Source organism: Rhinatrema bivittatum, chromosome 1, assembly GCF_901001135.1.
Source record: "Rhinatrema bivittatum chromosome 1, aRhiBiv1.1, whole genome shotgun sequence".
NCBI lineage: Eukaryota > Metazoa > Chordata > Amphibia > Gymnophiona > Rhinatrematidae > Rhinatrema > Rhinatrema bivittatum.
The window spans coordinates 675,472,174-675,494,013 of NC_042615.1; the positions used below are offsets into that span (position 1 = coordinate 675,472,174).

General features: G+C 44.0%; 1 protein-coding gene across 5 annotated transcripts in view; it reads right to left on the reverse strand.

Moving 5' to 3' along the window:
* The window catches only part of XRCC4 (X-ray repair cross complementing 4), a 607,418-nt gene that overhangs the window by 140,031 nt on the left and 445,547 nt on the right, over positions 1–21,840 (reverse strand). The window contains exon 8 of one of the 5 annotated variants that reach the window (XM_029573857.1): positions 15,529–15,952. The exons of the other annotated variants lie outside the window; for them this stretch is intronic. Coding sequence (XP_029429717.1) covers positions 15,834–15,952 — 119 coding nt within the window. The 3' untranslated portion in view covers positions 15,529–15,833. Of the gene's footprint in view, positions 1–15,528; positions 15,953–21,840 lie in introns of those variants that run through there. 5 annotated transcript variants of the gene reach the window in all.

Consider the following 21,840-nt stretch of genomic DNA (forward strand, 5'->3'; position numbering starts at 1 on the left):
GCCTATTAATGTAATAGAGTAGCAGAGTGAGTAAATAAAATATGCGAGTAACTGAGGCAGTACATCACTATGAAGTGGTACATAAATAATCAAATGCATAAATACGACAATGGTATGATAAAAGCACCGCAGGTATTGATAAGTGTCAATTTAAAGTTGGTTAATTCGTATTTAGGTCCAGTTATTGGATAATGGTTTGTGCTATTGAGTGGAGGTTTTATTCAAAGCTTGGAAATGCTTTTCTGAAAAGCCAAGTTTTTAGTCTTTTCCTAAATGTTAGAGAGCATGGCTCCTGTCTCAAATCTGGTGGGATAGAATTCCAGAGAGTTGGACCTGCTGAAGAGAAGGCTCTGAGACTCAATGATTTATGTTGGTAGGTTTTGGCCTTTGGAATTTGGAGTGACTCTTTGTAGTATTCCCTGATGGGCCTGGCGGAAGTGTGTTTTTTAAGCGGTATTTGTAGGTCGAGGTGCGTGTGTTGGTTAATAGTTTTGTATATGATGTTGATGGTTTTGTACATGATTCTGTAGTGGATCGGTAGCCAATGGAGGTTTTTGAGGATAGGTGAAATGTGGTCCATTTTCCTGGAGTTTGTAAGGACTCTGGCTGCAGAGTTCTGAACCATTTGTAGAGGTTTGGTGTAAGAAGCTGGGAGGCCTAGTAGTAATGAGTTGCAATAATCTAATTTGGAAAAGATTATTGCTTGCAGTATTGTTCTAAAGTCCTGGGCATGGAAAAGTGGTTTAATTCTTTTCAGAATATGTAATTTGTAGAAGCAGTCCCTGGTGGTTTGGTTAATGAATGGTTTGAGGTTGAGTCGATTGTCCAGTATGGCTCCTAAATCTCTTACGTGGGCTGTTTGAAGGAGTGTGGGTGGTTTTGGGAGTGTGTTATTGTTTTCCGGTGATATGATCAGGAATTCTGTTTTAGAAGCATTAAGTACAAGGTTTAGACTGTTAAGGAGAAGTTTAATTTCTAATAAGCAACTGTCCCAGAATTCCATTGTTTTTGATATTGATTCTTCTATGGGGATCACGATCTGTACGTCGTCTGCGAATAGGAAGTGTTTCAGGCTTAATTTTGTGAGAAGTTGACATAGTGGTAGGAGGTAGACATTGAATAACGTGGGTGAAAGTGATGAACCCTGCGGTACCCCTCTATTGGAATGGTGGTATTGGGATTCTTTATTGTGAACTTTGACTCTATATCCTCTATTTTCTAGAAATGTTTTGAACCAGTTTAGTGTGGCACCTGTTAAACCAATGTTTGCCAGCAGTTGTAGAAGTAGGGCGTGGTTGACGGTGTCGAAGGCTGCCGAAAAGTCAAGGAGGATTAGTAAATATGCTTGACCTTTATCAATTCCAGAGAGGAGGAAGTCCGTGAGTGAGAGTAGTAGCGTTTCAGTGCTTGCGGATTTGCGAAAACCATATTGGTTTGGGGACAGAATACTGTGGTCCTCCAGGTAGTTGGATAGTTGGGTGTTTACCAATTTTTCCATGATTTTCGCTATGAATGGGAGGTTGGAAATAGGGCGGAAGTTGTTGGGATCACATGCATTTAGATTTGGTTTTTTTAACAGTGGCTTGATTGAGGCAGTTTTTAGGTCATCAGGGTAGATACCATGTGATAGAGAGCAGTTTATGATATCTGCTAGGGTTTTTGCTATTGTGTCCGGGATGAGAAGGAGCATTTTGGATGGGATTTGATCAAATGGGTGAGATGATGGTTTCATTCTTTTTAACACCGTTAGTATCTCTGTGATTGTGATGGGTTCGAAGGCAATAAGCTGGATCTCTTTGTTTTGGGGGAAGTATGTGTTATCTGGAGAAGTAGTGTTTGGAGACAACTGATTAAGGAGATCCGATATTTTTTTGTTGAAATGAAGAGCCAGTTCGTCTGCTTTAGTCTGGGCTTGTTCTGGTGGGATATCTGGAGTGATCGGTTTAGTGAGGCTGGAAACGAAAGCGAATAGAGCTTTTGAGTCAAAGCTGAGATGATGAACCTTCCGGGCATAATAGTCTCTTTTGGTTTTCAAAGTGGTACTTTTGTATAGATGAAGTGATCGTTTGTAGTCAGAGAGTGAGGCCGGTGAAGGGGCTTTGCGCCATTTTCTTTCTTTTTGGCGAAGTATTTGTTTGAGCTTTCGTAGTTCATCGTTAAACCAGGGTTGTCGTTTGGATGCATTGGAAGACCTTATTTTGGTTGTCAGTGGGCAGAGAGTGTTTGCAATAGATTTTGTTAATTTGGACCAGGATTGGAGGGCAGAGTTGGGTGTAGAGACATCAATGAGTGGTAGATCAGAGGTTAGAAGTTTGCTGAGGTGTTCTGAGGAGCAAGGTTTTCTGTATTGGAAAGAGGGTCTTGAGTTGAGGTTGGAGTCTGATCGAGGTATAGAAAAGCTGGTGGAGATTAGAGAGTGATCTGACCATGGAACTTTTTTACAATTTGGTTGTTTTGTAAGAGAAATACTGGCATTTGTAAAGAGGAGATCGAGCGTGTGACCTGCTTTGTGAGTAGGTTTGTTGATTTGTTGATTAAAACCCATAGCTGACAGTGCGGTGAGGAAAGCTTCACAGTTTGTTGAGAGGGGGACTTTGTCAACATGTAAGTTGAAGTCGCCCAGGATTATAGCCGGGGAGTCAAGATTAAGATGTAAAGTTATGATTTCAATGATAGGTGAGGGGTCTGACTCTAGTAGGCCTGGAGGTGCATAGACCAGAAGGATTTGTAGATGTTCTGACTTGAACAATCCTAGTTCTAGTTTGGTAGTTGTGTTGATAGGGTGGTGTGTGAACCTTAAAGATTTTTTTGCAGCGAGGAATATACCCCCTCCTCTTTTTTTTTGTCTTGGAATGGAGAAGAAATCATACGTCTGTGTTGGTAGTTGGTTAATGAGTGTGATGTCTGTGGATTTGAGCCATGTTTCTGTTATGGCGCAACAATCTGGGGTTGTGTCCTGCAGTATGTCGTTGAGTAAAAGAGTTTTGTTGGTGAGTGATTGGGCATTGAATAGGATTATGGTGAATAGGGTGAGACCTAGGAACTGTGTTGTGGGGGAAATTATGATTGGGGTGAGTGATTTGTAGGTGTGTGGGCGGTAGTGCATTGTTGTTGGAGACTGGATGAGTTCTGGTGGGGACTGGATGAGTACTGCTTAAGCCTGGATGTGCTGGAGACTGGATGAGTGCTGCTGGAGACTGGATGTGCTGGAGACTGGATGAGTGCTGCTGGAGACTGGATGTGCTGGAGACTGGATGAGTGCTGCTGGAGACTGGATGAGTGCTGCTTAAGCCTGGATGATCTGGAGACTGGATGAGTGCTGCTGGAGACTGGATGTGTGCTGTTTAAGCCTGGACGTGCTGGAGACTGGATGAGTGCTGCTGGAGACTGGATGAGTGCTGCTTAAGCCTGGATGATCTGGAGACTGGATGAGTGCTGCTGGAGACTGGATGAGTGCTGTTTAAGCCTGGATGATCTGGAGACTGGATGAGTGCTGCTGGAGACTGGATGAGTGCTGTTTAAGCCTGGATGATCTGGAGACTGGATGAGTGCTGCTGGAGACTGGATGAGTGCTGTTTAAGCCTGGATGATCTGGAGACTGGATGAGTGCTGCTGGAGACTGGATGAGTGCTGTTTAAGCCTGGATGATCTGGAGACTGGATGAGTGCTGCTGGAGACTGGATGAGTGCTGTTTAAGCCTGGATGTGCTGGAGACTGGATGAGTGCTGCTAAAGTGCTAGAGTGCTGCTAGAGATTGAATTGGTGGATAAGTGGTCGCTGTATGAATAGATAGGGGAGAGTAGCGGCTCTGGGACGCTCCAAGGGGCGCGCTAAGGGGCAAGCCCCTTAGGTCGCGCTCCTTCGGGCACGCGACGCCTCCGAGATGCGCCTCAGTTTAAAGGGGGCAGTAGCCGCCCTCTGATAGGCCTGATGCCTGCTTAGGGGCGCGGCTCACTCACCACGTTGCGTTTTGGTTTCGTTTTCTTTTTATTTATAAATCCTTGCCTCCGGTCTCTCCTGCACGGCTCGAGATGGCTGGTGAGCAGGCTCTTGCCCCGGATGGGCCGCGCCGATCGCGCAAGCCTCGGCAGGGAGGAGGAAGCGGTTGGGTGCGGGTGAGCGCCGGTCTGTGGGCCGCCGAAATGGACGCCGCCGAGATGCGCCTCAGTTTAAAGGGGGCAGTAGCCGCCCTCTGATAGGCCTGATGCCTGCTTAGGGGCGCGGCTCACTCACCACGTTGCGTTTTGGTTTCGTTTTGTTCTCACATCACATATTCTTCTCACATCACCTCCAGGACCCACTGATCAGATGTGATTTCGACCCACCTCTGATAAAAGAGAGAGAAGTGTCCTCCTTATTTCCAGGGGTGGGTCAGCAAACCTTCACTGGGAAGCTTGGGAGGTTCCACTATCCGAGCCTGCACCTCTTCTGGATTGTCGGCGACGAAATGACTGAGACCCACTGAAGGGTTGCATCCTCTGAAGGTCGCTCCTCTATAGGTTCGAAAACATGCCCTCTCATGCGAAGGGAGCAATACTCCTGATTTTTATCCTCCAACAAACGAGGAACTGGAGATTCACCCCACTTACTGGCAAGTTTCCCCAACTCACAATCAAACAAAAGTGAGCCGTTAAGGGGCAATTTGGTGAGGTTAGCCTTGGTGGTTGCATCAGACAACCAATTTATCAACCATAAATGATGCCTGGCCACTACTATCAAAGCCACACCTCTAGCTGAAGTGCGGACCAAATCACAGCCCAAGTCCATCAAAAAGGCAGCAGCTGGTTCCACAACTGCCCTGAAGTTTACCCCAGAGTCATCAACATCCTGGGAGAGACACAAACAAGAGTGAGCCACCAAGGAACAACAAGAAACAATCTGCAAGATAATTGCCACTGCTTCAAATGATCACTTAAGGATAGTCTCAATCTTTTTAGCATGATCATCCTTCAAGGCTGCTTCTCCTTCCACAGGAATAGTGATCCGCTTGGAGAATGCACACACAAGTGCATTTTCACCTTGGGAAAAACATAAGCGCTTTCTTACCACTGGATCCAGAGAGTACAGGCCTCCCAAAATCTGACCCCCTTTGAAAATAGCCTCCTGGGCACCCCACTCAAGATCAATTAATTCTTGAATGGCCTCCATCACAGGGAAAAAAAGAGGCCTTACCAAAAGGAAACTTAAATAGGATTTCTATTTGGCTCAGGCACTGAACCTGCCTCAGGAACTCTAAGCAATTTTCAAGGTCTGGGAAATCAGAGATGGCAGGTCATCTCTGTGAAAAAAACGCAATATAGTTCTATACGGTTCTAATCCAGGGGATTTTCACCATCCTCAAGAGATGCAGGATCAGAGTTCATCATCCGTGCCGTCCGGATCTCCATCTAGAGGACCTGATGTACTCCAGGAGTACTCCAGTGCCCAATAAATAAATCCAGGAAAGGTTTCCCCTCTGTACTTCTGGTCTAGGAGCATGGGACAAAGCCGAGGACTGCACCTAAAGAAAGGACTGCAACCCTTGGAAAAATTCTACCCATGAGAAAGTAGAAGCATCCAAACCAAGAGGGATCTGAGGTGTACTCACTGAACTACTTTCCCATGCTGAGGAACCAGTTAGGGGAGTTCCAGAATCAGGCAACCCACCTGAATTGTCTTTACCCAGACCCACATCCGGCTGGGAGGAACCAGGCTTAGTGAAATCAGAGGAAGACAATTCATCCTGAGCCTCCAAACAGCACTGGCATAAATCAGCAGACACTCCTGACTGAGATGCTAATATATAACAAGCAGTGCAAAGAGAAAGACACATCTTAGACACAGGCACCATGATGGCCGAAAATGCACTGAGCGGTGGCCAGAGGCATGTGCATAGCTGTTTTGGTTTTTTTTGTGTTTTTTTTTTTTAGATAGGCACTCAACTAGGCACCTTGAAATTATGCATCCAACACTTAAGAGCACACACTTAGGCGCTTATCTAGGCAGCCAAAAATTGTGTATGAAAAACTTAAGCGCACAGTACCACTTGAGCATATAGGTAAGCGCGCGGCCACTTTGCGTCACTTAATATGGGCACACAGATTACAAGGCCCCACTACGCACCCAAAAACTGGGCACACAACCTGGTCGCACAGCGAGATGCACACACTGGACCAAGAATCCTGTAAAGGGCAGCCTTAGATAGTGCACGACAAGCTGTTGTGGCCTACCACACTGTGCGCAGTGAAAAGCCTCGGAGGGGGGCCTAGCCTAAGGAGGCTGCTCAACCCACCAGGCTGCCCATGTCTCTTGACCTCCCACGGAGCGGAATGAACGCCGGACTGGCGCGCCGAGCATGGACACAATGGGAGGAGGAATCCCTATACAACAAAAAACCTCCTGCTAAGACTCTGTATCTATTTTTTTTTCTTTTAAACTTAACAGAGCTCAGCTGTACCTGGCTGAGCACAGAGATGGTCTCTGACTGCGAGAGGATAGGGCATGAGCTGTCACCACCATGCTCCGCTTCCTGCATCCGCTGCCTTTCAGCTGCTCAAGCAGCTAAGTCCACACTGGCAAAACCAGCTACCGGACCAAGGCAGACATGAGGGACCACAGAAGTCACCTCAGGAATTCTCAACTGGAGGAGGGACCATTTGGTATCACTGTAGGAGAGCGGGGCAAATTTTATCCTTAATTCTCCTTTATTTTAAAATGAAGCAATCCCCAGTGGGGAGATGCATGTCCACCATCTGCTGAAGACAGAGAATACTGGCAGGCTGATGTAACTGCAGGAGTGTATATACAGTGATGTCAGTTTACTCTGTCTCCATCTGCTGGTAGGAATGCATAACCCACTTGTTCTGGATTCATTTGACTGGACCGCTAAGAAATACTTCATTTTTGGAAGAAAGGTCACAGGTAGTGCAGGTGGCAGGAGTTTATTTATAGTCAGAGATGCTGAGGGCTGGAGTTCCTCAGAGTTCATGTCTTTCACTCATGTTGTTCATTATTTTTAAATGTTCTTTATCAGATCTTTTCCAGGACCTGGGTATCACAGCATATATGTATGCAGGTGACATCCAGTTCCTGGTTCCTATAGATTCAAATATGAATTAGAGTGTTAAAATGGTTAACTTTTGATTGACTAGAATATCAAACTGAATAGATGCTAGTAAACCGATAGGGGCAGATTTTTAAAATTACATGCGGGGGGGGGGGGGGGTACATTTGTGCGTGCTACCTGGCGCGCACAAATGTACACCCGATTTTATAACATGCGCACTTTTCCCTTCCTTCCCCTATCTAACCCACCCCCCAGCCCTACCTAAATCCTCCTCCACCTTATTTTGTTGAGTTACGCCTGCCTCTGGCAGGGTTTGTTTTTTTTTTTTTTTAAATCCGCCCCATATTGAATAAGACAAAAATTGAAATTTTTGGCATTGGCAGGATTTTTGAAAGCTTGGGAAGTCGGATGGAATGGCTTCTAATGGTTGACTGTGTAACTGAAATTTCAGATAATATAAAAAGTTTGGGAATTCAGTTCGATTCCAGTTTTACTATGGAGACTTATGAAGATCCATATTCAGTCACTGTCTAGATAGCCAGATAATCTTATCCAACTAACTTTGGAGATATATTCAATAATGTAGCTGCACTATCAAATATAGCTGGTTATCTTAAAGTTAGCTAGTTATCTTTATCCGACATACTTTAGGACAGCTCTTTGGCAAGATCAGACTTAGCCAGCTAAAACCTAGATTTATGAAATTGTTATAAATACAGCAGAAATAGCACCCACGATAAAAAAAAAAAGGGGGATGTGGTTAGGCTAATTTTTCTGATACCACATTTCATAGGTATTTTTCGTAACGCACGATACATTTATCGAATTGCATGTTATTTTCAGATCACATGCTGAGTAACTCACCACAGGCACTTTGGCTCTGGCAAGAGAGAAAGAGCATGAGAAAGAGAGTGTCACTTTAGAGGCTCACGAATAAGTAAACTATTTATACCACTGTAAGAGGGTCACATGTAACTCAGGGTGAGATTAGTGGAGTGGGGTTGGTTTCGGGGGGCAGTTTTACATGCACAGTCATAGCTACGAACAGCACAGTTGCCATCAGTGAAGATTTTATGTGATTTGGACCGATGAAAGGTAAAAGAAGAGTAGATTTGTACAATTTACTCTCTACCTAGCTCGATTGCAGCTAGGTAGAGAGTGCATCAAGCGAGGTAGAGAGATCATTGTAAAAATCTGCTTTTTTTTTTTTTTTTAACTTTCATCACTCCAAATTACAGTAAATCTTCACTAATGGCCACTGTACTGTTTGTACTTATGACTGTGCATGTAAAACAACTCCCCAAACCTACCCCCCCCCCCCCGAACCTCATCCCGGGTTCATAATGCCCCCTCTTACAGTGTTATAAAAAGTTAACTTATAAGTGAGCCTCCACAGAGGTTCTCTCTCTCTTTCCTCCCCTTCTCTCCCCCTCCTGATCCAGCATTTGCAATAAAGACTGTTTTGGCTGGTAACTCACAGCTAATGCAGGCATAATGCACATAAAAAGGTGTTGTTATTTACGGCATTAAAATCTGTGTTGCTGTGCTTTACTCTATCGCATGCCACGTTAACCAACCCTCACTTCCATTTACTCTACCAAACTCCTCCCACTCAAATAATTTTAAATTTGCATATGCATTTTGCGATGTGGTATTTATCGGGCACGTTACGGTTTATGGCCCTAACGCCCACGATAAGGCCCTAACTCAATTTGATAAATTACCCTGTAAGTTATCTGGATAACTCTGAATATCAGAGCAAGCCCAATAACTTAGCTGGCTAACAACTCCTCCCAGTTATACCTCCTGGAACACTCCTAACTTATCCAGCTATATTTTAGCTGGTTAATTTCTTAGTTGGTTAGAATTTAGCTGGATAAGTTCCCAAATCTTCATTTAGCTGGGTAACTTCTGAGTTATCTAGCTAAATGTTTCTGAATATAGACCTCATGGTCAGCAGGTTGCATGGTGTGCTTAGCTGTAGTTAAAAGCAATCAGACAGGTGAAGTCATTTTTGGATGATTATGCCTCAAGGACAGTGGCTTCATCTTTGATTAGGGGAGCACTGGGTTATTGCATTATTCGGTTGGTAGAGATTTCAGTTGCTCTTAGGAAACTTCATGTTATTCAGAACAATTCAGCCAGGCTATTGTGTGGCAAGGGTAGAAATGAGAGAGCTGTTCCTTTATTATCTTGCTTACATTGGCTACCAGTAGCTAAGAGAATAAAAGAAAAAATCTTGACAGTGGGTTTTTTTTTTTATTGTAAATGAAGTAATGGTCCAAAGTATTTGTTTGACATGCTGAATTGGACCCTGAAATGTTCATAGAGTCATCTGTTGTGCATACGAGTTCAAATTGCAGTGCTATGCTAAGAGAGTTTTTACAAATAAGCTCTACAACTCTGGTATAAATTCTCAATCATAGTGAGGTCAGAGCTGAATTATCAAAAGTTATGAAAACTAGTTAAGACTTTTTTGTTCCCAGGCACATGATGAAATCTGGCATTTCTGTTTGGTGAATAACCACAGAATAAAAAATATGTATACATATATACATATGGGAAGGAAGACTTATTTACCGGGGCCCCTGGTGCAATCAATCACAATCTCTGTAACCACTTCACACATTAAGGGCCGGATTTTAAAAGGGTTACGCGCGTAACCCTTCTAAAACGGCCCTGCGCACGCCGATCCTATATTGCATAGGCTTCCGGCGCGCACAAAGCCCCGGGACGTACGTAAGTCCCGGGGCTTTCTTGGGGTGAGCATGTCGGGGGGCGTGATGGGGGCGTGGCGCGGTCGGCGCGTCATCCAGGGGCGGTGCCACGGGCGTGGTTTCGGCCCGGGGGCATTCCGGGGGCGTGGCTGTGGCCTCCGGACCTGCCCCCGGACCGGAACATGGCGCGCGGCAGCCGACCTGGCAGGCGTAACTTCTGTGAGAAAGGTAGGGGGGGTTTAGATAGGACCGGGGGGTGGGTTAGGTAGGGGGAAGGGAGGGGAAGGTGGGGGGAGGCGGAAGGAAAGTTCCCTCCGAGGCCGCTCTTATTTCCGAGCGGCCTCGGAGGGAACGGGCAGCACGCACAGGGCTTGGCGCACGCAAGTTGCACAAATGTGCACCCCTTTGCACACGCCGACCCTGGATTTTATAAGATATGCGCGGCTACGCGCGTATCTTATAAAATCCAGCGTACTTTTGTTCACGCCTGGTGCGTGAACAAAAGTACATGTGAGTGCTGTGTTTTAAAATGTACCCCTAAGTTGAATAACTCCAGAAGGTGCCAAATGGTAAAAAATTAAGAGCAGGGAAGCAAAAATCAGAACTGCAGGCAGAAACCATGAATTGAACCAAAGTCCATCATTCCCTTTCACATCCAACTAGGGTGGGAAATATAAGGTTAAAAGAAAAACTCTGGAGTCTGAAATTGGTGTTGAAATAAAAGATAGTTTTTACTGTAATATAAAGAAGAGGATCCAAGTCAACATCACAAAAATGAAAATCACCAAAAATCAGGTGGTTTATCTGTTTGTTCTTCTTCTAATCACTTCCCTTTCTGCTCTTGCGCCTTCATTCATTCACAAAAAAATTCCCCCCAATTAAATTGGTAAGCTAGAATATAATTCCAACATCTACCAAAATTCAGTGTACAAATAGTCCCCAAAATTAGAAAGATTACCAAAAAAAGGAAGAGTTCCAAACTCCCCAAACTTCTCTATAATCCAGTTCCTCACCCAATGATTTCTTTTGCTAATTTAACTTTATTACTTTTTTCAACAATAATAACAAAGAAATAAACTTTGCAAATGGAATAATGAGTTTTGGACATACATTCTCATATCCGACATGTATATCAAATAAAAATTAAAAATGTAATTTTCTATTTCTCTTGCTTCTTTTTCCTTCAAAACTTCCGATAGTCTCTTCACCCTCGCTTTTGCAAATGCTTGGGCAAAAAGATCTCTGACCCCAATACTTAGGGCAAGAGTGGAGAGAATCCTTCCCTTCAGAGTGGCTGAATAAAAAAAAAAAAAGTCAAAACTCTTCTCTTCAGTTGAGACTCCGGATGAATCTCCAAACCCCTTCTCACCGACTGGGCATGCTCCCAGGGATTATAAACCCCTAGATTTGCCTTACCACCAAAAATGTGGGGATAAAGCAATGGGAGGAATTACAAATTTCAAAAAAACCCTCTCCTACTAACCCTAGCTAGGTCAAAGCTTTGGGGAAAAAATAATAGTGATGGGCAAAGCCCCTATCACATATACTGCAGTTAGGCGTGAGGTGGTATAAAGTGCTGATAAAGGTAATTATATTTGTGTTTGTTATTGATGTAGTTTTTATGGATGTTACTTTTTGTAAACTGTTGTAATAAGTTTGCTGATTCGGTAGTATATAAATTTTATAAATATTTATTGTTTAGCAACCGTTGGCTCACTTATCTATTAATAACTTAATTTCTCTTTTTTTGCTAGCTCAGGGCACTAAACAGGATTGCCCACTTTCTCTTCTCCTTTTCAATCTAGCTTTGTAACTTTTGGCTATTGATTTTCGTCAACAATCTCAAATTTCAAGGTAGCATATTGATAACTCTGAATACAAACTTTACAACTATGCTGATATCTTGCTTTACTTTTCCTAAAGAGACTATTCCCACTTTATTGGCATTAATCAATCATTTTGGTGGTTGTTTTGATTATCAGATAAATTGGATGAAGTCCAAAATTATAGTTTTAAATGTCCACTGTTGCAAAGAAATGTTGCATTCTTTCCTTTCCCAGTGGAAAACTACAGGCTTTAACTATCTAGGAGTGTGGTTTAGTGGTTATTTGGAGTCCTCTCTGGAGGAAAATGCTTGCTTTCTTTTATCCCAAGTGGAAGATACACACGCTAAAAGGTCTCCCTATTTTCCTTGATGATTTAGATTAGAATCCATTAAAATGTGTGTTGTGCCCCTTGTTCTATACAAACAAACAGGCCGATACAGTACAGTGCGCTCCGACGGAGCGCACTGTTAGCCTGCTATTGGACGTGCGTTTTCCCTTACCCCTTAATTCAGTAAGGGGAGGAAAACGCGCGTCCAACCCGCGGCACCTAATAGCGCCCTCAACATGCAAATGCATGTTGATGGCCCTATTAGGTATGCGCGCAGGATACAGAAAGTAAAATGTGCAGCCAAGCCACACATTTTACTTTCAGAAATTAGCGCCGATCCAAAGGTCGGCGCTAATTTCTTCCGGCACCGGGAAAGTGCACAGAAAAGCAGTAAAAACTGCTTTTCTGTGCACCCTCCGACTTAATATCATAGCGATATTAAGTCGGAGGTCCCGAAGAGTAAAAAAAGTAAAAAAAAATAAAAAAATTAAAAATTGAATTCGGCCCGCAGCTGTCGGGCCGAAAACCAGACACTCAATTTTGCCGGCGTCCGGTTTCTGAGCCCGTGGCTGTCAGCGGACTCGAGAACAGACGCCGGCAAAATTGAGCGTCGGCTGTCAAACCTGCTGACAGCCACCGCTCCTGTCAAAAAGGAGGCGCTAGGGACGCGCTAGTGTCCCTAGCGCCTCCTTTTACCCGGATCGCCCGCTCTCCCGCAGACTTTACTATATCGGCCCGAGAATATGTTACCTCTCATTTTCTTATTAATTTTATATATCACTTGATAAAATCTTAGAAGTAAAATTTAAGAACTGTGCCTGGGTACTCACATGTGTGCATTTGCCAGTGCACACACAAGGATGCGGCAATTTTATAACATACGCACATATATGCATGCAAATGTGCATGATATAAAATCAGCTATATGCATGTGCATATGCACATGATTTTATATCGACATGCGCATTTGCATGCACATGGTGATTCAAGTGCGTTAGTGGGAGGAATTTTAGTAGCTATATGCACCAATGCAATTACCTGTTTCCCCAGTTTGTTTCCAGTTTGGCCCAGTAAAGAGAGGACTGCGAAGAGCCCCTAGCTAACTTGCCTCCCTTTTACCCTATTAGCCCCAAGCCTTAAAACCCTGCTGACTAGCCTAGTTATTTTTGTTACCCGACTTACACGCTGTCCATAAGCAAGTAAAGTTACACAATAGGGACCCTGGCGCACATTTGTATGCGTAAACACGCGCAGACTTCATGGTGCAGTTCCACATTAAATGCTGTTTATCGTAAGATATTGCCATATTGCGGCACTATCCGCGATATAACAGATTTCCTCCCCATATGGAAATAAGCTGCTTTGCATGCATACAATTGCCTAATGCATGCAAAGCAATTTTATGCATGGACAATCCTATGGTAATAAAATAATGCTGCTGACTTTGGAAAAAGTCAGCCCCGTTATTTTAGCACAGTTCAGGGAGGTGTAGTTATTTTCCCAAGGGAGCACTGGGCTGCTAACACAGCTCCCTGATGCCCCCGTGGGAAAATTAAAGGGCCAAGGGTGCCCAATACACACTCACCAAAGGCATTAAAAAATCACTCCAGGGCTCTTCAGAAACCCTCGCTCTTTCCTCTCGCTGCATTCCAAGGTAGTCCCCCCCCTAAATAAAACGATTTCTTCGACTCCAATCACATGGTGATTGCCCCCTGCCTTCCCTCTCCTTATAATTGAAAAAGCCCCCTTAGTTAAATGCCCTCCCCCCAACCCCTTCCCTCTCTCAACATCCAAATAAAATACAATCCCTCAAGTCTAAGGGTTCCCTCTCATCTCTACTCCAAAAATAGAAATCTGGCAGTGTGGGAGGCTTCCATAACCCCACCCCCAAAATCCCCCCTTGTCACAAATTTCAAGCATTGGCAGCTCAGTGGAGACCCGCTGCTATTTATCTGAATAAATTATCCGGCTAAGGGGTCATTCATCAAATAGCATTAAGGCCTTATCGTGGGTGTTAGGGCCCTAACGCCCACGATAATGCTATCATGAATGCGAGATGCATATGCACATTTTTAAAATTTAGTCAAATATGAGGAGTTTAGGCGGAGTTCATGAAAATGAGAGGCACTTAACATTGCATTCAATAGCGTAATGAATGCTATCATGGGATTTAATGCCAGAAATAACTACACCTTTTTTCCTGTCATTATGCTGTGCATTATGCCTGAAATGGGATTTGTGATAAATATTGCATATCCTGTTTTGGGCAGGGAGAAGGAGGGGGAGAGGTGAAGAGGAGGAATGGGGGAGAGAGAGCGCCTCTGGGCAAGGCACACATATTAGACAACTTTTTATACCACTTTAAGAGGGGCCATTCTGAACTCAGGGTGAGGTTTTGGTGGTGGGCTAGGTTTTGGGGAGCAGTTTTACATGCACAGTCAGAGGTACGAACATCACAGTTACCATCAGTAAAGATTTTATGTGATTTGGAGTGATGAAATGTAAAAAAAAGATGAGATTTGTACAATGTACTCTCGACCTAGCTTAACACACTCTCTACCTACCTACACGCCTTCCATAGCTGAAGTAAAGATACGCTGATAGGGACCCCGGTGCACACTTGTGCGCATAAGAGTTATGTGCTGGTTTCATTGGGAAAATGAGGAACACCCATGCCCCGCCCAGACCGTACCTCGCCCCTTTTCGCAAAACATCTTTTTTCCCATTCTCGGGAGATACGCATGTGACCACGGGCCTTTTCAAATCTGCGTGGCCCATGTGCATCCGAGTCACGCGCATATCTCCTGGTTTGCCGCACGCAAGTCTTTGAAAATCTCTCTCTTTGTGTATAAGATAAGTAAGATAGATGGATGAGGTTCAAATATAGCTACTTATTTGGATGAGAAGCTGTATTTGAGAGTTAACCATTTATTTTATTTATCCAGATAAGTAGCACTTTTCAGACGTATAATGCTATCTGAACTAATCAGATAAATAGCATTTTTAAAACTTATTCAGCAACTTTGCTGCTACTTAGATGGATAAATTGGAACTTGTTCGGATAAACGTTGCTACATAGTTGGATAAATTGGAATTTATCCGGACAAGTGCAATATGTATTTGCTTGGTATTTCTTTTTCTTTTTTTACATGCACGGACATATTGCTCGGTATATTTACACATTTTATAACCTGTGATACACGCAGGTTATAAAATACAAGTGCTGATTTTCGTGTGCCCATATACATGCTTATATGTGTAAAGTGAGATGTGTAGTTTGATCTTTGATAATTTACTAAGACTTGGGGCCAGATATACACATGCTGTGTCTATGAAGAAAATAATTTGTATATAGGGCCCTTAGAAAGTTAGTCAATAAATTACTACACTTGGTAAACAAAACATAATTTAACATGGTAACTAAATGATAACATTATTCTAATCTATTGTTTTTAAATCTTATATTCAGCTTTTTCGAAAAGTATGATTGTAATCCACACTGAACAGAATCCAAACAAAAAACAGCAATTACAATAACACAATGATTTTTACTAGGCATTTTTTTAATGTGGTTAGCTGGATTATAATTGTACTCTTTTCTCTCTTCTATTCTTTTATTCATTAAAATTTAATTTTGCTTCATTAGTATATTCTATTAGTCAAACAGCTCATTATCAAAACATGTCAGGTTCTATTCACTAAGGACAGCTTTCTACAGCATAAACTGGGAGAAAGCCATTACAAAACAGAGACCACAATACTACTGTAACATTTTTATAACATGCCTTAAACAGCTGTGCTGATGACTATCACAGGAAAAGATTCCATTCATTATCCTTTTAGTAGTTTATAATCAGTAAATAATTAATACAATTAGAACTGTTCATGACCCAACACTGTACTTTTTTTTCCAGAAGTTAAGCTTCACTGTTAGCACAGCTGGAGGTTAGACATAATGAGCAAGACCACCTGGAGTTTGAGATGATCATAGGAAACCCAACACTCACAATGTCCAGACTAGGATCACCAGGGACACCTGGGAAAGAAACTATAATTAACAATGAGTTCATGAGCAGAAAAAAAATGTACCTCGTTACTCAGAACATTCATGTGTAGCTGTTTTTCTCATTTCTATGGCTTAGAACAACTGTAGTAAAAAGAAATGTATTTCAAAGGTGCTAGCAGTAGATACATTTTGTGTTGGGGAGAAGCTAATATTCTGAATCAGAAGTGGAAAAATACCTTTGTTCTAAAGCTCCTGAAAGGAGAGTAAATGTTCTTCATCTGGATAAAATAAAATATTAGAATTCTAGAAGGAAAATAAATGAATCTAAAAAAATACCATACACTTTAATGGGACTAACAAACAGGGTCATCCATCAAAATGCATTAAATGTTATAACTGATGTCAACTGTGCCGTTCGTACCTCTGACTGTGCATGTAAAACTGAGTGACTAGTACCCCCTATTGCAGCGGTATAATTAGTAAACTTATATATGAGCCTCTACAGAGGCAATCTCTCTCTCTTTTTCTCTCACCAATAATGCGGGGTGCGATAAATATATCGGGCGTTGCGGAAAACAGCGATGCAGTAACATCGGAAATTAGCCTAACCACGCCCGCTTTTTTATCACGGACGATATTTCCGTTATATTTATTGCAATTTGATAAATCTAGGCCTAAGTTAGACCAGTTCAATAGCAGGTCTAATGTTATCCGGATATAAACCTTATCCAGTTAAGTAGCACTTATCCAGTTATATTCAGCAGCATAGCCATGCTCTTGAATATCCCTTCTAAATTATCTAGATAATTAATATCCGGAATATTTAGTCAACCGGATATCTTTGAATATTGGGCCCACAGAAACTCAAAAGTGAGTTTTTACACAAATTCAAGACTTAAAAATATTTATGAGGAAAAAGTTATTTGATTAGTTTGACAAATATAAACAATCAAATCCTATAATTAAAACAGAGATCCTGTATTGGAAGTCAATAAACTGTTTTTATATTCTATTTTTAAATCATTTTTACAATTTAAACATCATCATAGAAATAGTCTTTGAAAATCAATTAGATGGTTGCTTAGTCTTACTGCTCCAATTTTTTCCCAAGCTCAATGATGTTTCCAGGGCACTAATACAGCAAAGGAATGCTAAAAATAGCATGAGCTGATACCCGATACTCGCAACTTTGTTTTTCTGGTTTCGGCTCTCTCAGTCGGGGCCATCTGAAGTAAGGCCAGCTGAGACTCTGAGGCTCCATCTTCATGCTGGCCCTGCAGGGAGCATGAGCAAGTGCAGATGCAGGTGAACCTGTGGACAGCAACGGATACTAAAAGTGGAACAGGAGGAGTAAATGAAGATGAATAGGGGAAGTCAGGAACAGCTTCAAAGTGCTGTTGCAACTAAAGACAGCAACAGTAGCCGATTTTATAGCCTCTCATGGCAAAATTCAGTGACACACCATGGGTGGGAGCCATGTAAATGGCCATGTGGCTGCAATTTATGAGAGCCAGCTTCTGTATACTAACTACCAAAGAAGGAGGAAAGAAGCTGCTGGAAAAGAAAAAATATGTATTAAAAAAAAAAATTCCAATAAGAGTAAAATAAAGAGAAAGAGTTTGGTGACATCACAGAGTATGATGACTGCTTGAAGCTGGGCTCCTGAACAACTTGCAGCGATAGAGAGGGAGAACACATAAAGTAGAGTACCAAATTAATACATTTCTTCTTCCATAGATTCCAAGATGGATAAAAAAAAAATAGTCAATTTAAAGACCTATTTTAAAAGTAGAGGTCCTAGCACAAAAGTTAGGTTATTGCAGGAGACTCAGAAAGACAGTGGTGATGCAGAAGAGCTAGAGTGAGAGAACAGTGCAGTAAATGGTAAATGTTCTCAGTGGAAAAGGGTAAACAGTGGAGTGCCTCAGGGATCTGTACTTGGACCGGTGCTTTTCAATATATATATAAATGATCTGGAAAGGAATACGACGAGTGAGGTAATCAAATTTGCGGATGATACAAAATTATTCAGAGTAGTTAAATCACAAGCAGACTGTGATACATTACAGGAGGACCTTGCAAGACTGGAAGATTGGACATCCAAATGGCAGATGAAATTTAATGTGGACAAGTGCAAGGTGTTGCATATAGGGAAAAATAACCCTTGCTGTAGTTACATGATGTTAAGTTCCATATTAGGAGCTACCACCCAGGAAAAAGTTCTGGGCATCATAATGGATAATACTTTAAAATTGTCGGCTCAGTGTGCTGCAGCAGTCAAAAAAGCAAACAGAATGTTAGGAATTATTAGGAAGGGAATGGCTAATAAAACAGAAAATGTCATAATGACTCTATATCGCTTCATGCTGAGACCGCACCTTGAATACTGTGTACAATTCTGGTCGCCGCATCTCAAAAAAAGATATAGTTGCGATGGAGAAGGTACAGAGAAGGGTAACCAAAATGATAAAGTGGATGGAACAGCTCCCCTATGAGGAAAAGCTGAAGAGGTTAGGGCTGTTCAGCTTGGAGAAAAGACGACTGAGGGGGATATGATAGACGTCTTTAAGATCATTAGATGTCTTGAACGAGTAGATGTGACTCGGTTATTTACACTTTCGAATAATAGAAGGACTAGGGGGCATTCCATGAAGTTAGAAAATAGCACATTTAAGACTAATCGGAGAAAATTCTTTTTCACTCAGCGCACAATAAAGCTCTGGAATTTGTTGTCAGAGGATGTGGTTAGTGCAGTTAGTGTAGCTGGGTTCAAAAAAAGTTTGGATAAGTTCTTGGAGGAGAAGTCCATTAACGGCAGAGCGTCCTGGTTCAGAGTTATCAGATCGGGTGTGGTCCCCAGTCTGATGGGATCCCTGATCGACAGATCCTGAAGGAGAGGGAACCAGACCTGCCTGGGCAAGTAGGGCACCACGAGGATCATAGTGCCTCAGTCCTGTTGAAGCTTTAGGAAAGTCTTCAAGAGGAGCGGAAGAGGAGAATACACTTACAGGAGATCCTTCTCCTAATGAAGGGTAAAGGCATCAAAGGCTGGACGGCCTTCTCACACGAACAGGGAGCAAAAACTGCTCAACTTGCAGTTATATGGGGAGGCGAAGAGTTCCACATCAGGAATTCCCCACCGATGGAAAATCTGGGCCGCCACCTCCGGATTCAGGAACCACTCGTGCGGCTGAAAAGAGCGGCTTAGGCAGTCTGCCAGCATGTTCAGAGTACTGGGTACGTACGCCGCTTGCAGGGACATCCCCTGCGACGGGGCCCAGGATCAGATCTGTACCACCTCCTGAAAGAGGAGGAATTACCCCGTGCCTTCATGCTTGTTGATATACCACATCGCGACATGATTGCCCGTCTGAAGCAGGACTGTCTTGTGGGACAACTGGTCTCAGAGATGATAATGAATTGCCCAAGCTCCAAGAAGTTTATCTGGCAGACAGCTTCCTGAGCAGTCCACTGACCTTGCTTGTGGATGCCATCCACATGGGATCCCCAGTCCTGAGGAGAGGCATCGGTGCTAAGCACTACTTGAGGCGGGGCAGTCTGGAAGGGAATCCCCTGCTCCAAATTGGAGAGATTCTCCCACCAGGACAAAGATCTACAGAGGTTGTGTGACGGAGACACGGACCTCAAGGTCCTGGGATGCCTGCTGATTGCGACCGCAATGCCCATTATGTGCAGTGGATGCAAAGGCGGGCTAAAGGGATAACATGGACCAAGGCCACCATGTGGCCCAGCAAGCGAAGCAGAAGGCATGTACTTACATTCAGACTGCTGCGCATGAAGGCTGCCAATGCAGATAGGGCAAGGGCACGATTGCGGGGAAAGAACACCTTCACCTGAACTCTATCCAGTTTGGCTCCTATGAAGTCCAGCTGGGGAGTCGGGCAGAGGTGAGATTTCAGGTGGTTGATGACAGAACCCAAAGATTGCAGCTCCTGTATTGTCAGGGACAAAGAATCCCACGCCCCTGTGTGGGAGTCGCTTTTGACCAGCCAATTGTCCAGATAGGGGAAGATGTGCACAGCAAGACACCTGAGATGTGCTGCCACCACTGTCAGGCACTTGGTGAAGATGCGAGGGTCTGAAGCCAAACCAAAAGACTACCCTGTACTGGTAATGAGCTTTCCCCACCACAAAGCAAAGATACTATCTGTGCCCGGGGAAGATGGCAATGTGGGTGTAGGCGTCCTTGAGATCGAGGGAGTAGAGCCAGTCTCCGCTTTTGAGGAGGGGAATCAGAGTGCCCAGATAAACCATTTTGAACTTTTCTCTTGCAAGAAATTTGTTCAACGTCCTGAGATGCAGAATGGGGCGCAAGCCTCCAGTTCCCTTTGGTATGAAGAAATATCTCGAATAGAACCCTCAGCCTTGCTGAGGATGAGGAATGGACTCTACTGCTCCTGCCATGAGAAGGACGGATAGCTTTGTCCAAAGTATGACCTGCTGGGCAGACGAACCCCATGATGGACATGGGGGAGAGTCATCTGGGATCTTTCTGAAATTGAGACGATACCCCTGGAGAACTATGGTGAGGACCCATTGGTCCAAAGTGATGGCCGCCCAGTAGTGGGCAAAATAAAGAAGTCTGCCTCCCACTGAAGGATCTAGTGTTAGGGGTATGTCTTGCTGACCCATGCTTCCTCGCCTCCAGTCAAAAGTCTGTAGCCTGGGCCTGTATGGAGGCTGGCTGGGGCCTAGGCACTCACTGTTGATGGGAGCAGCCCCTGGAGCTAGCATGGGGGTGAGTCTGAGTGGTGGGGGGGGGGGGGGGGGAGGGGGGAATATTTACACTGCCAATAAAAGGACTTCCTGGAGCTTGGTCTGGAAAATTTCCTGACAGAGGATGGAGGGTCTGAAGCACTAGCAGAGAGTTGTTGAAGGGTTTCATGATGATCCTTCAACTGAACTACCGCATCTCTGACCTTATTCCCAAAACGTTTTTCACCCATACATGGGAGGTCTGCCAACTTCTCTTGCACTTCTGGTTGAAGGTCGGAAGCATGGAGCCAGGCCATCCTATGGGCGCCAATGCCTATGGTGGCCACCCAGGCTGCTGTTTCAAAAACATTATAGTGGAACTCACCTCGTGTTTTCCGGCTTCCAGACCCTGCTGCACAATCGCAGAGAATGACTCCTGTTGCTGCTGCTGCGGTAGGCATTCTGCGAGTTCTTGGACCTGTTATCATAGGTTTTGGTTGTACTGGGTCATGCACAACTGGTAGGAAGCGATACGGGTGATGAGCATAGCGCCCTGAAAATCCTTCCTACCCAAAGCATCCAGTTTCCTATGTTCCCGCCCTGGAGGGGCAGAGGCATGGGTGAGGAAGCGCTTTGCCTTTTTGAGAGCAGACTCCACAACTACAGACTGGTGAGGGAGATGATGCCTCTCAAAACCTAAGGCCTGCTGAACTAGGTAGGTGGCATCCACCTTCCTAGTCACTTGAGAGATGGATATTGGATGTTCCTACATCCAAAGGAGAAGATCCTTAAAGATCTCATGAATGGGAGCAACCACGATCACCTTAGGAGCATCGACAAATTGGAGGACCTCCAACATTTTATGTCGCACATCCTCCTCCGTGAGAAGCTTGAAGGGGATAGCTTCGGCCATGGCCCTGACAAAACTGGCAAAGGAGAGGTCCTTTGGAGAGGACTGACGCCTTTCCTCCAGTGGTGAAGGGTCTGACAGGGGGTCGTCAGAGATCTCAGAAAAAGACTCTGAAGAATCATCCCCCCATGGGTTGTAAGGGCCTTCTTCCTCACTGAGGCCATCATGGGACCTGCACAGGTGAGGCCTGTGTAAATCCCTGGCCCTGGGCTCTGAGGGCCTCAAAGGCACAGAGGGAATTGACAGTTCTGCCGGTAATGGAGGGACCAGAGGCCGCGGGAGGCCGGAGGGC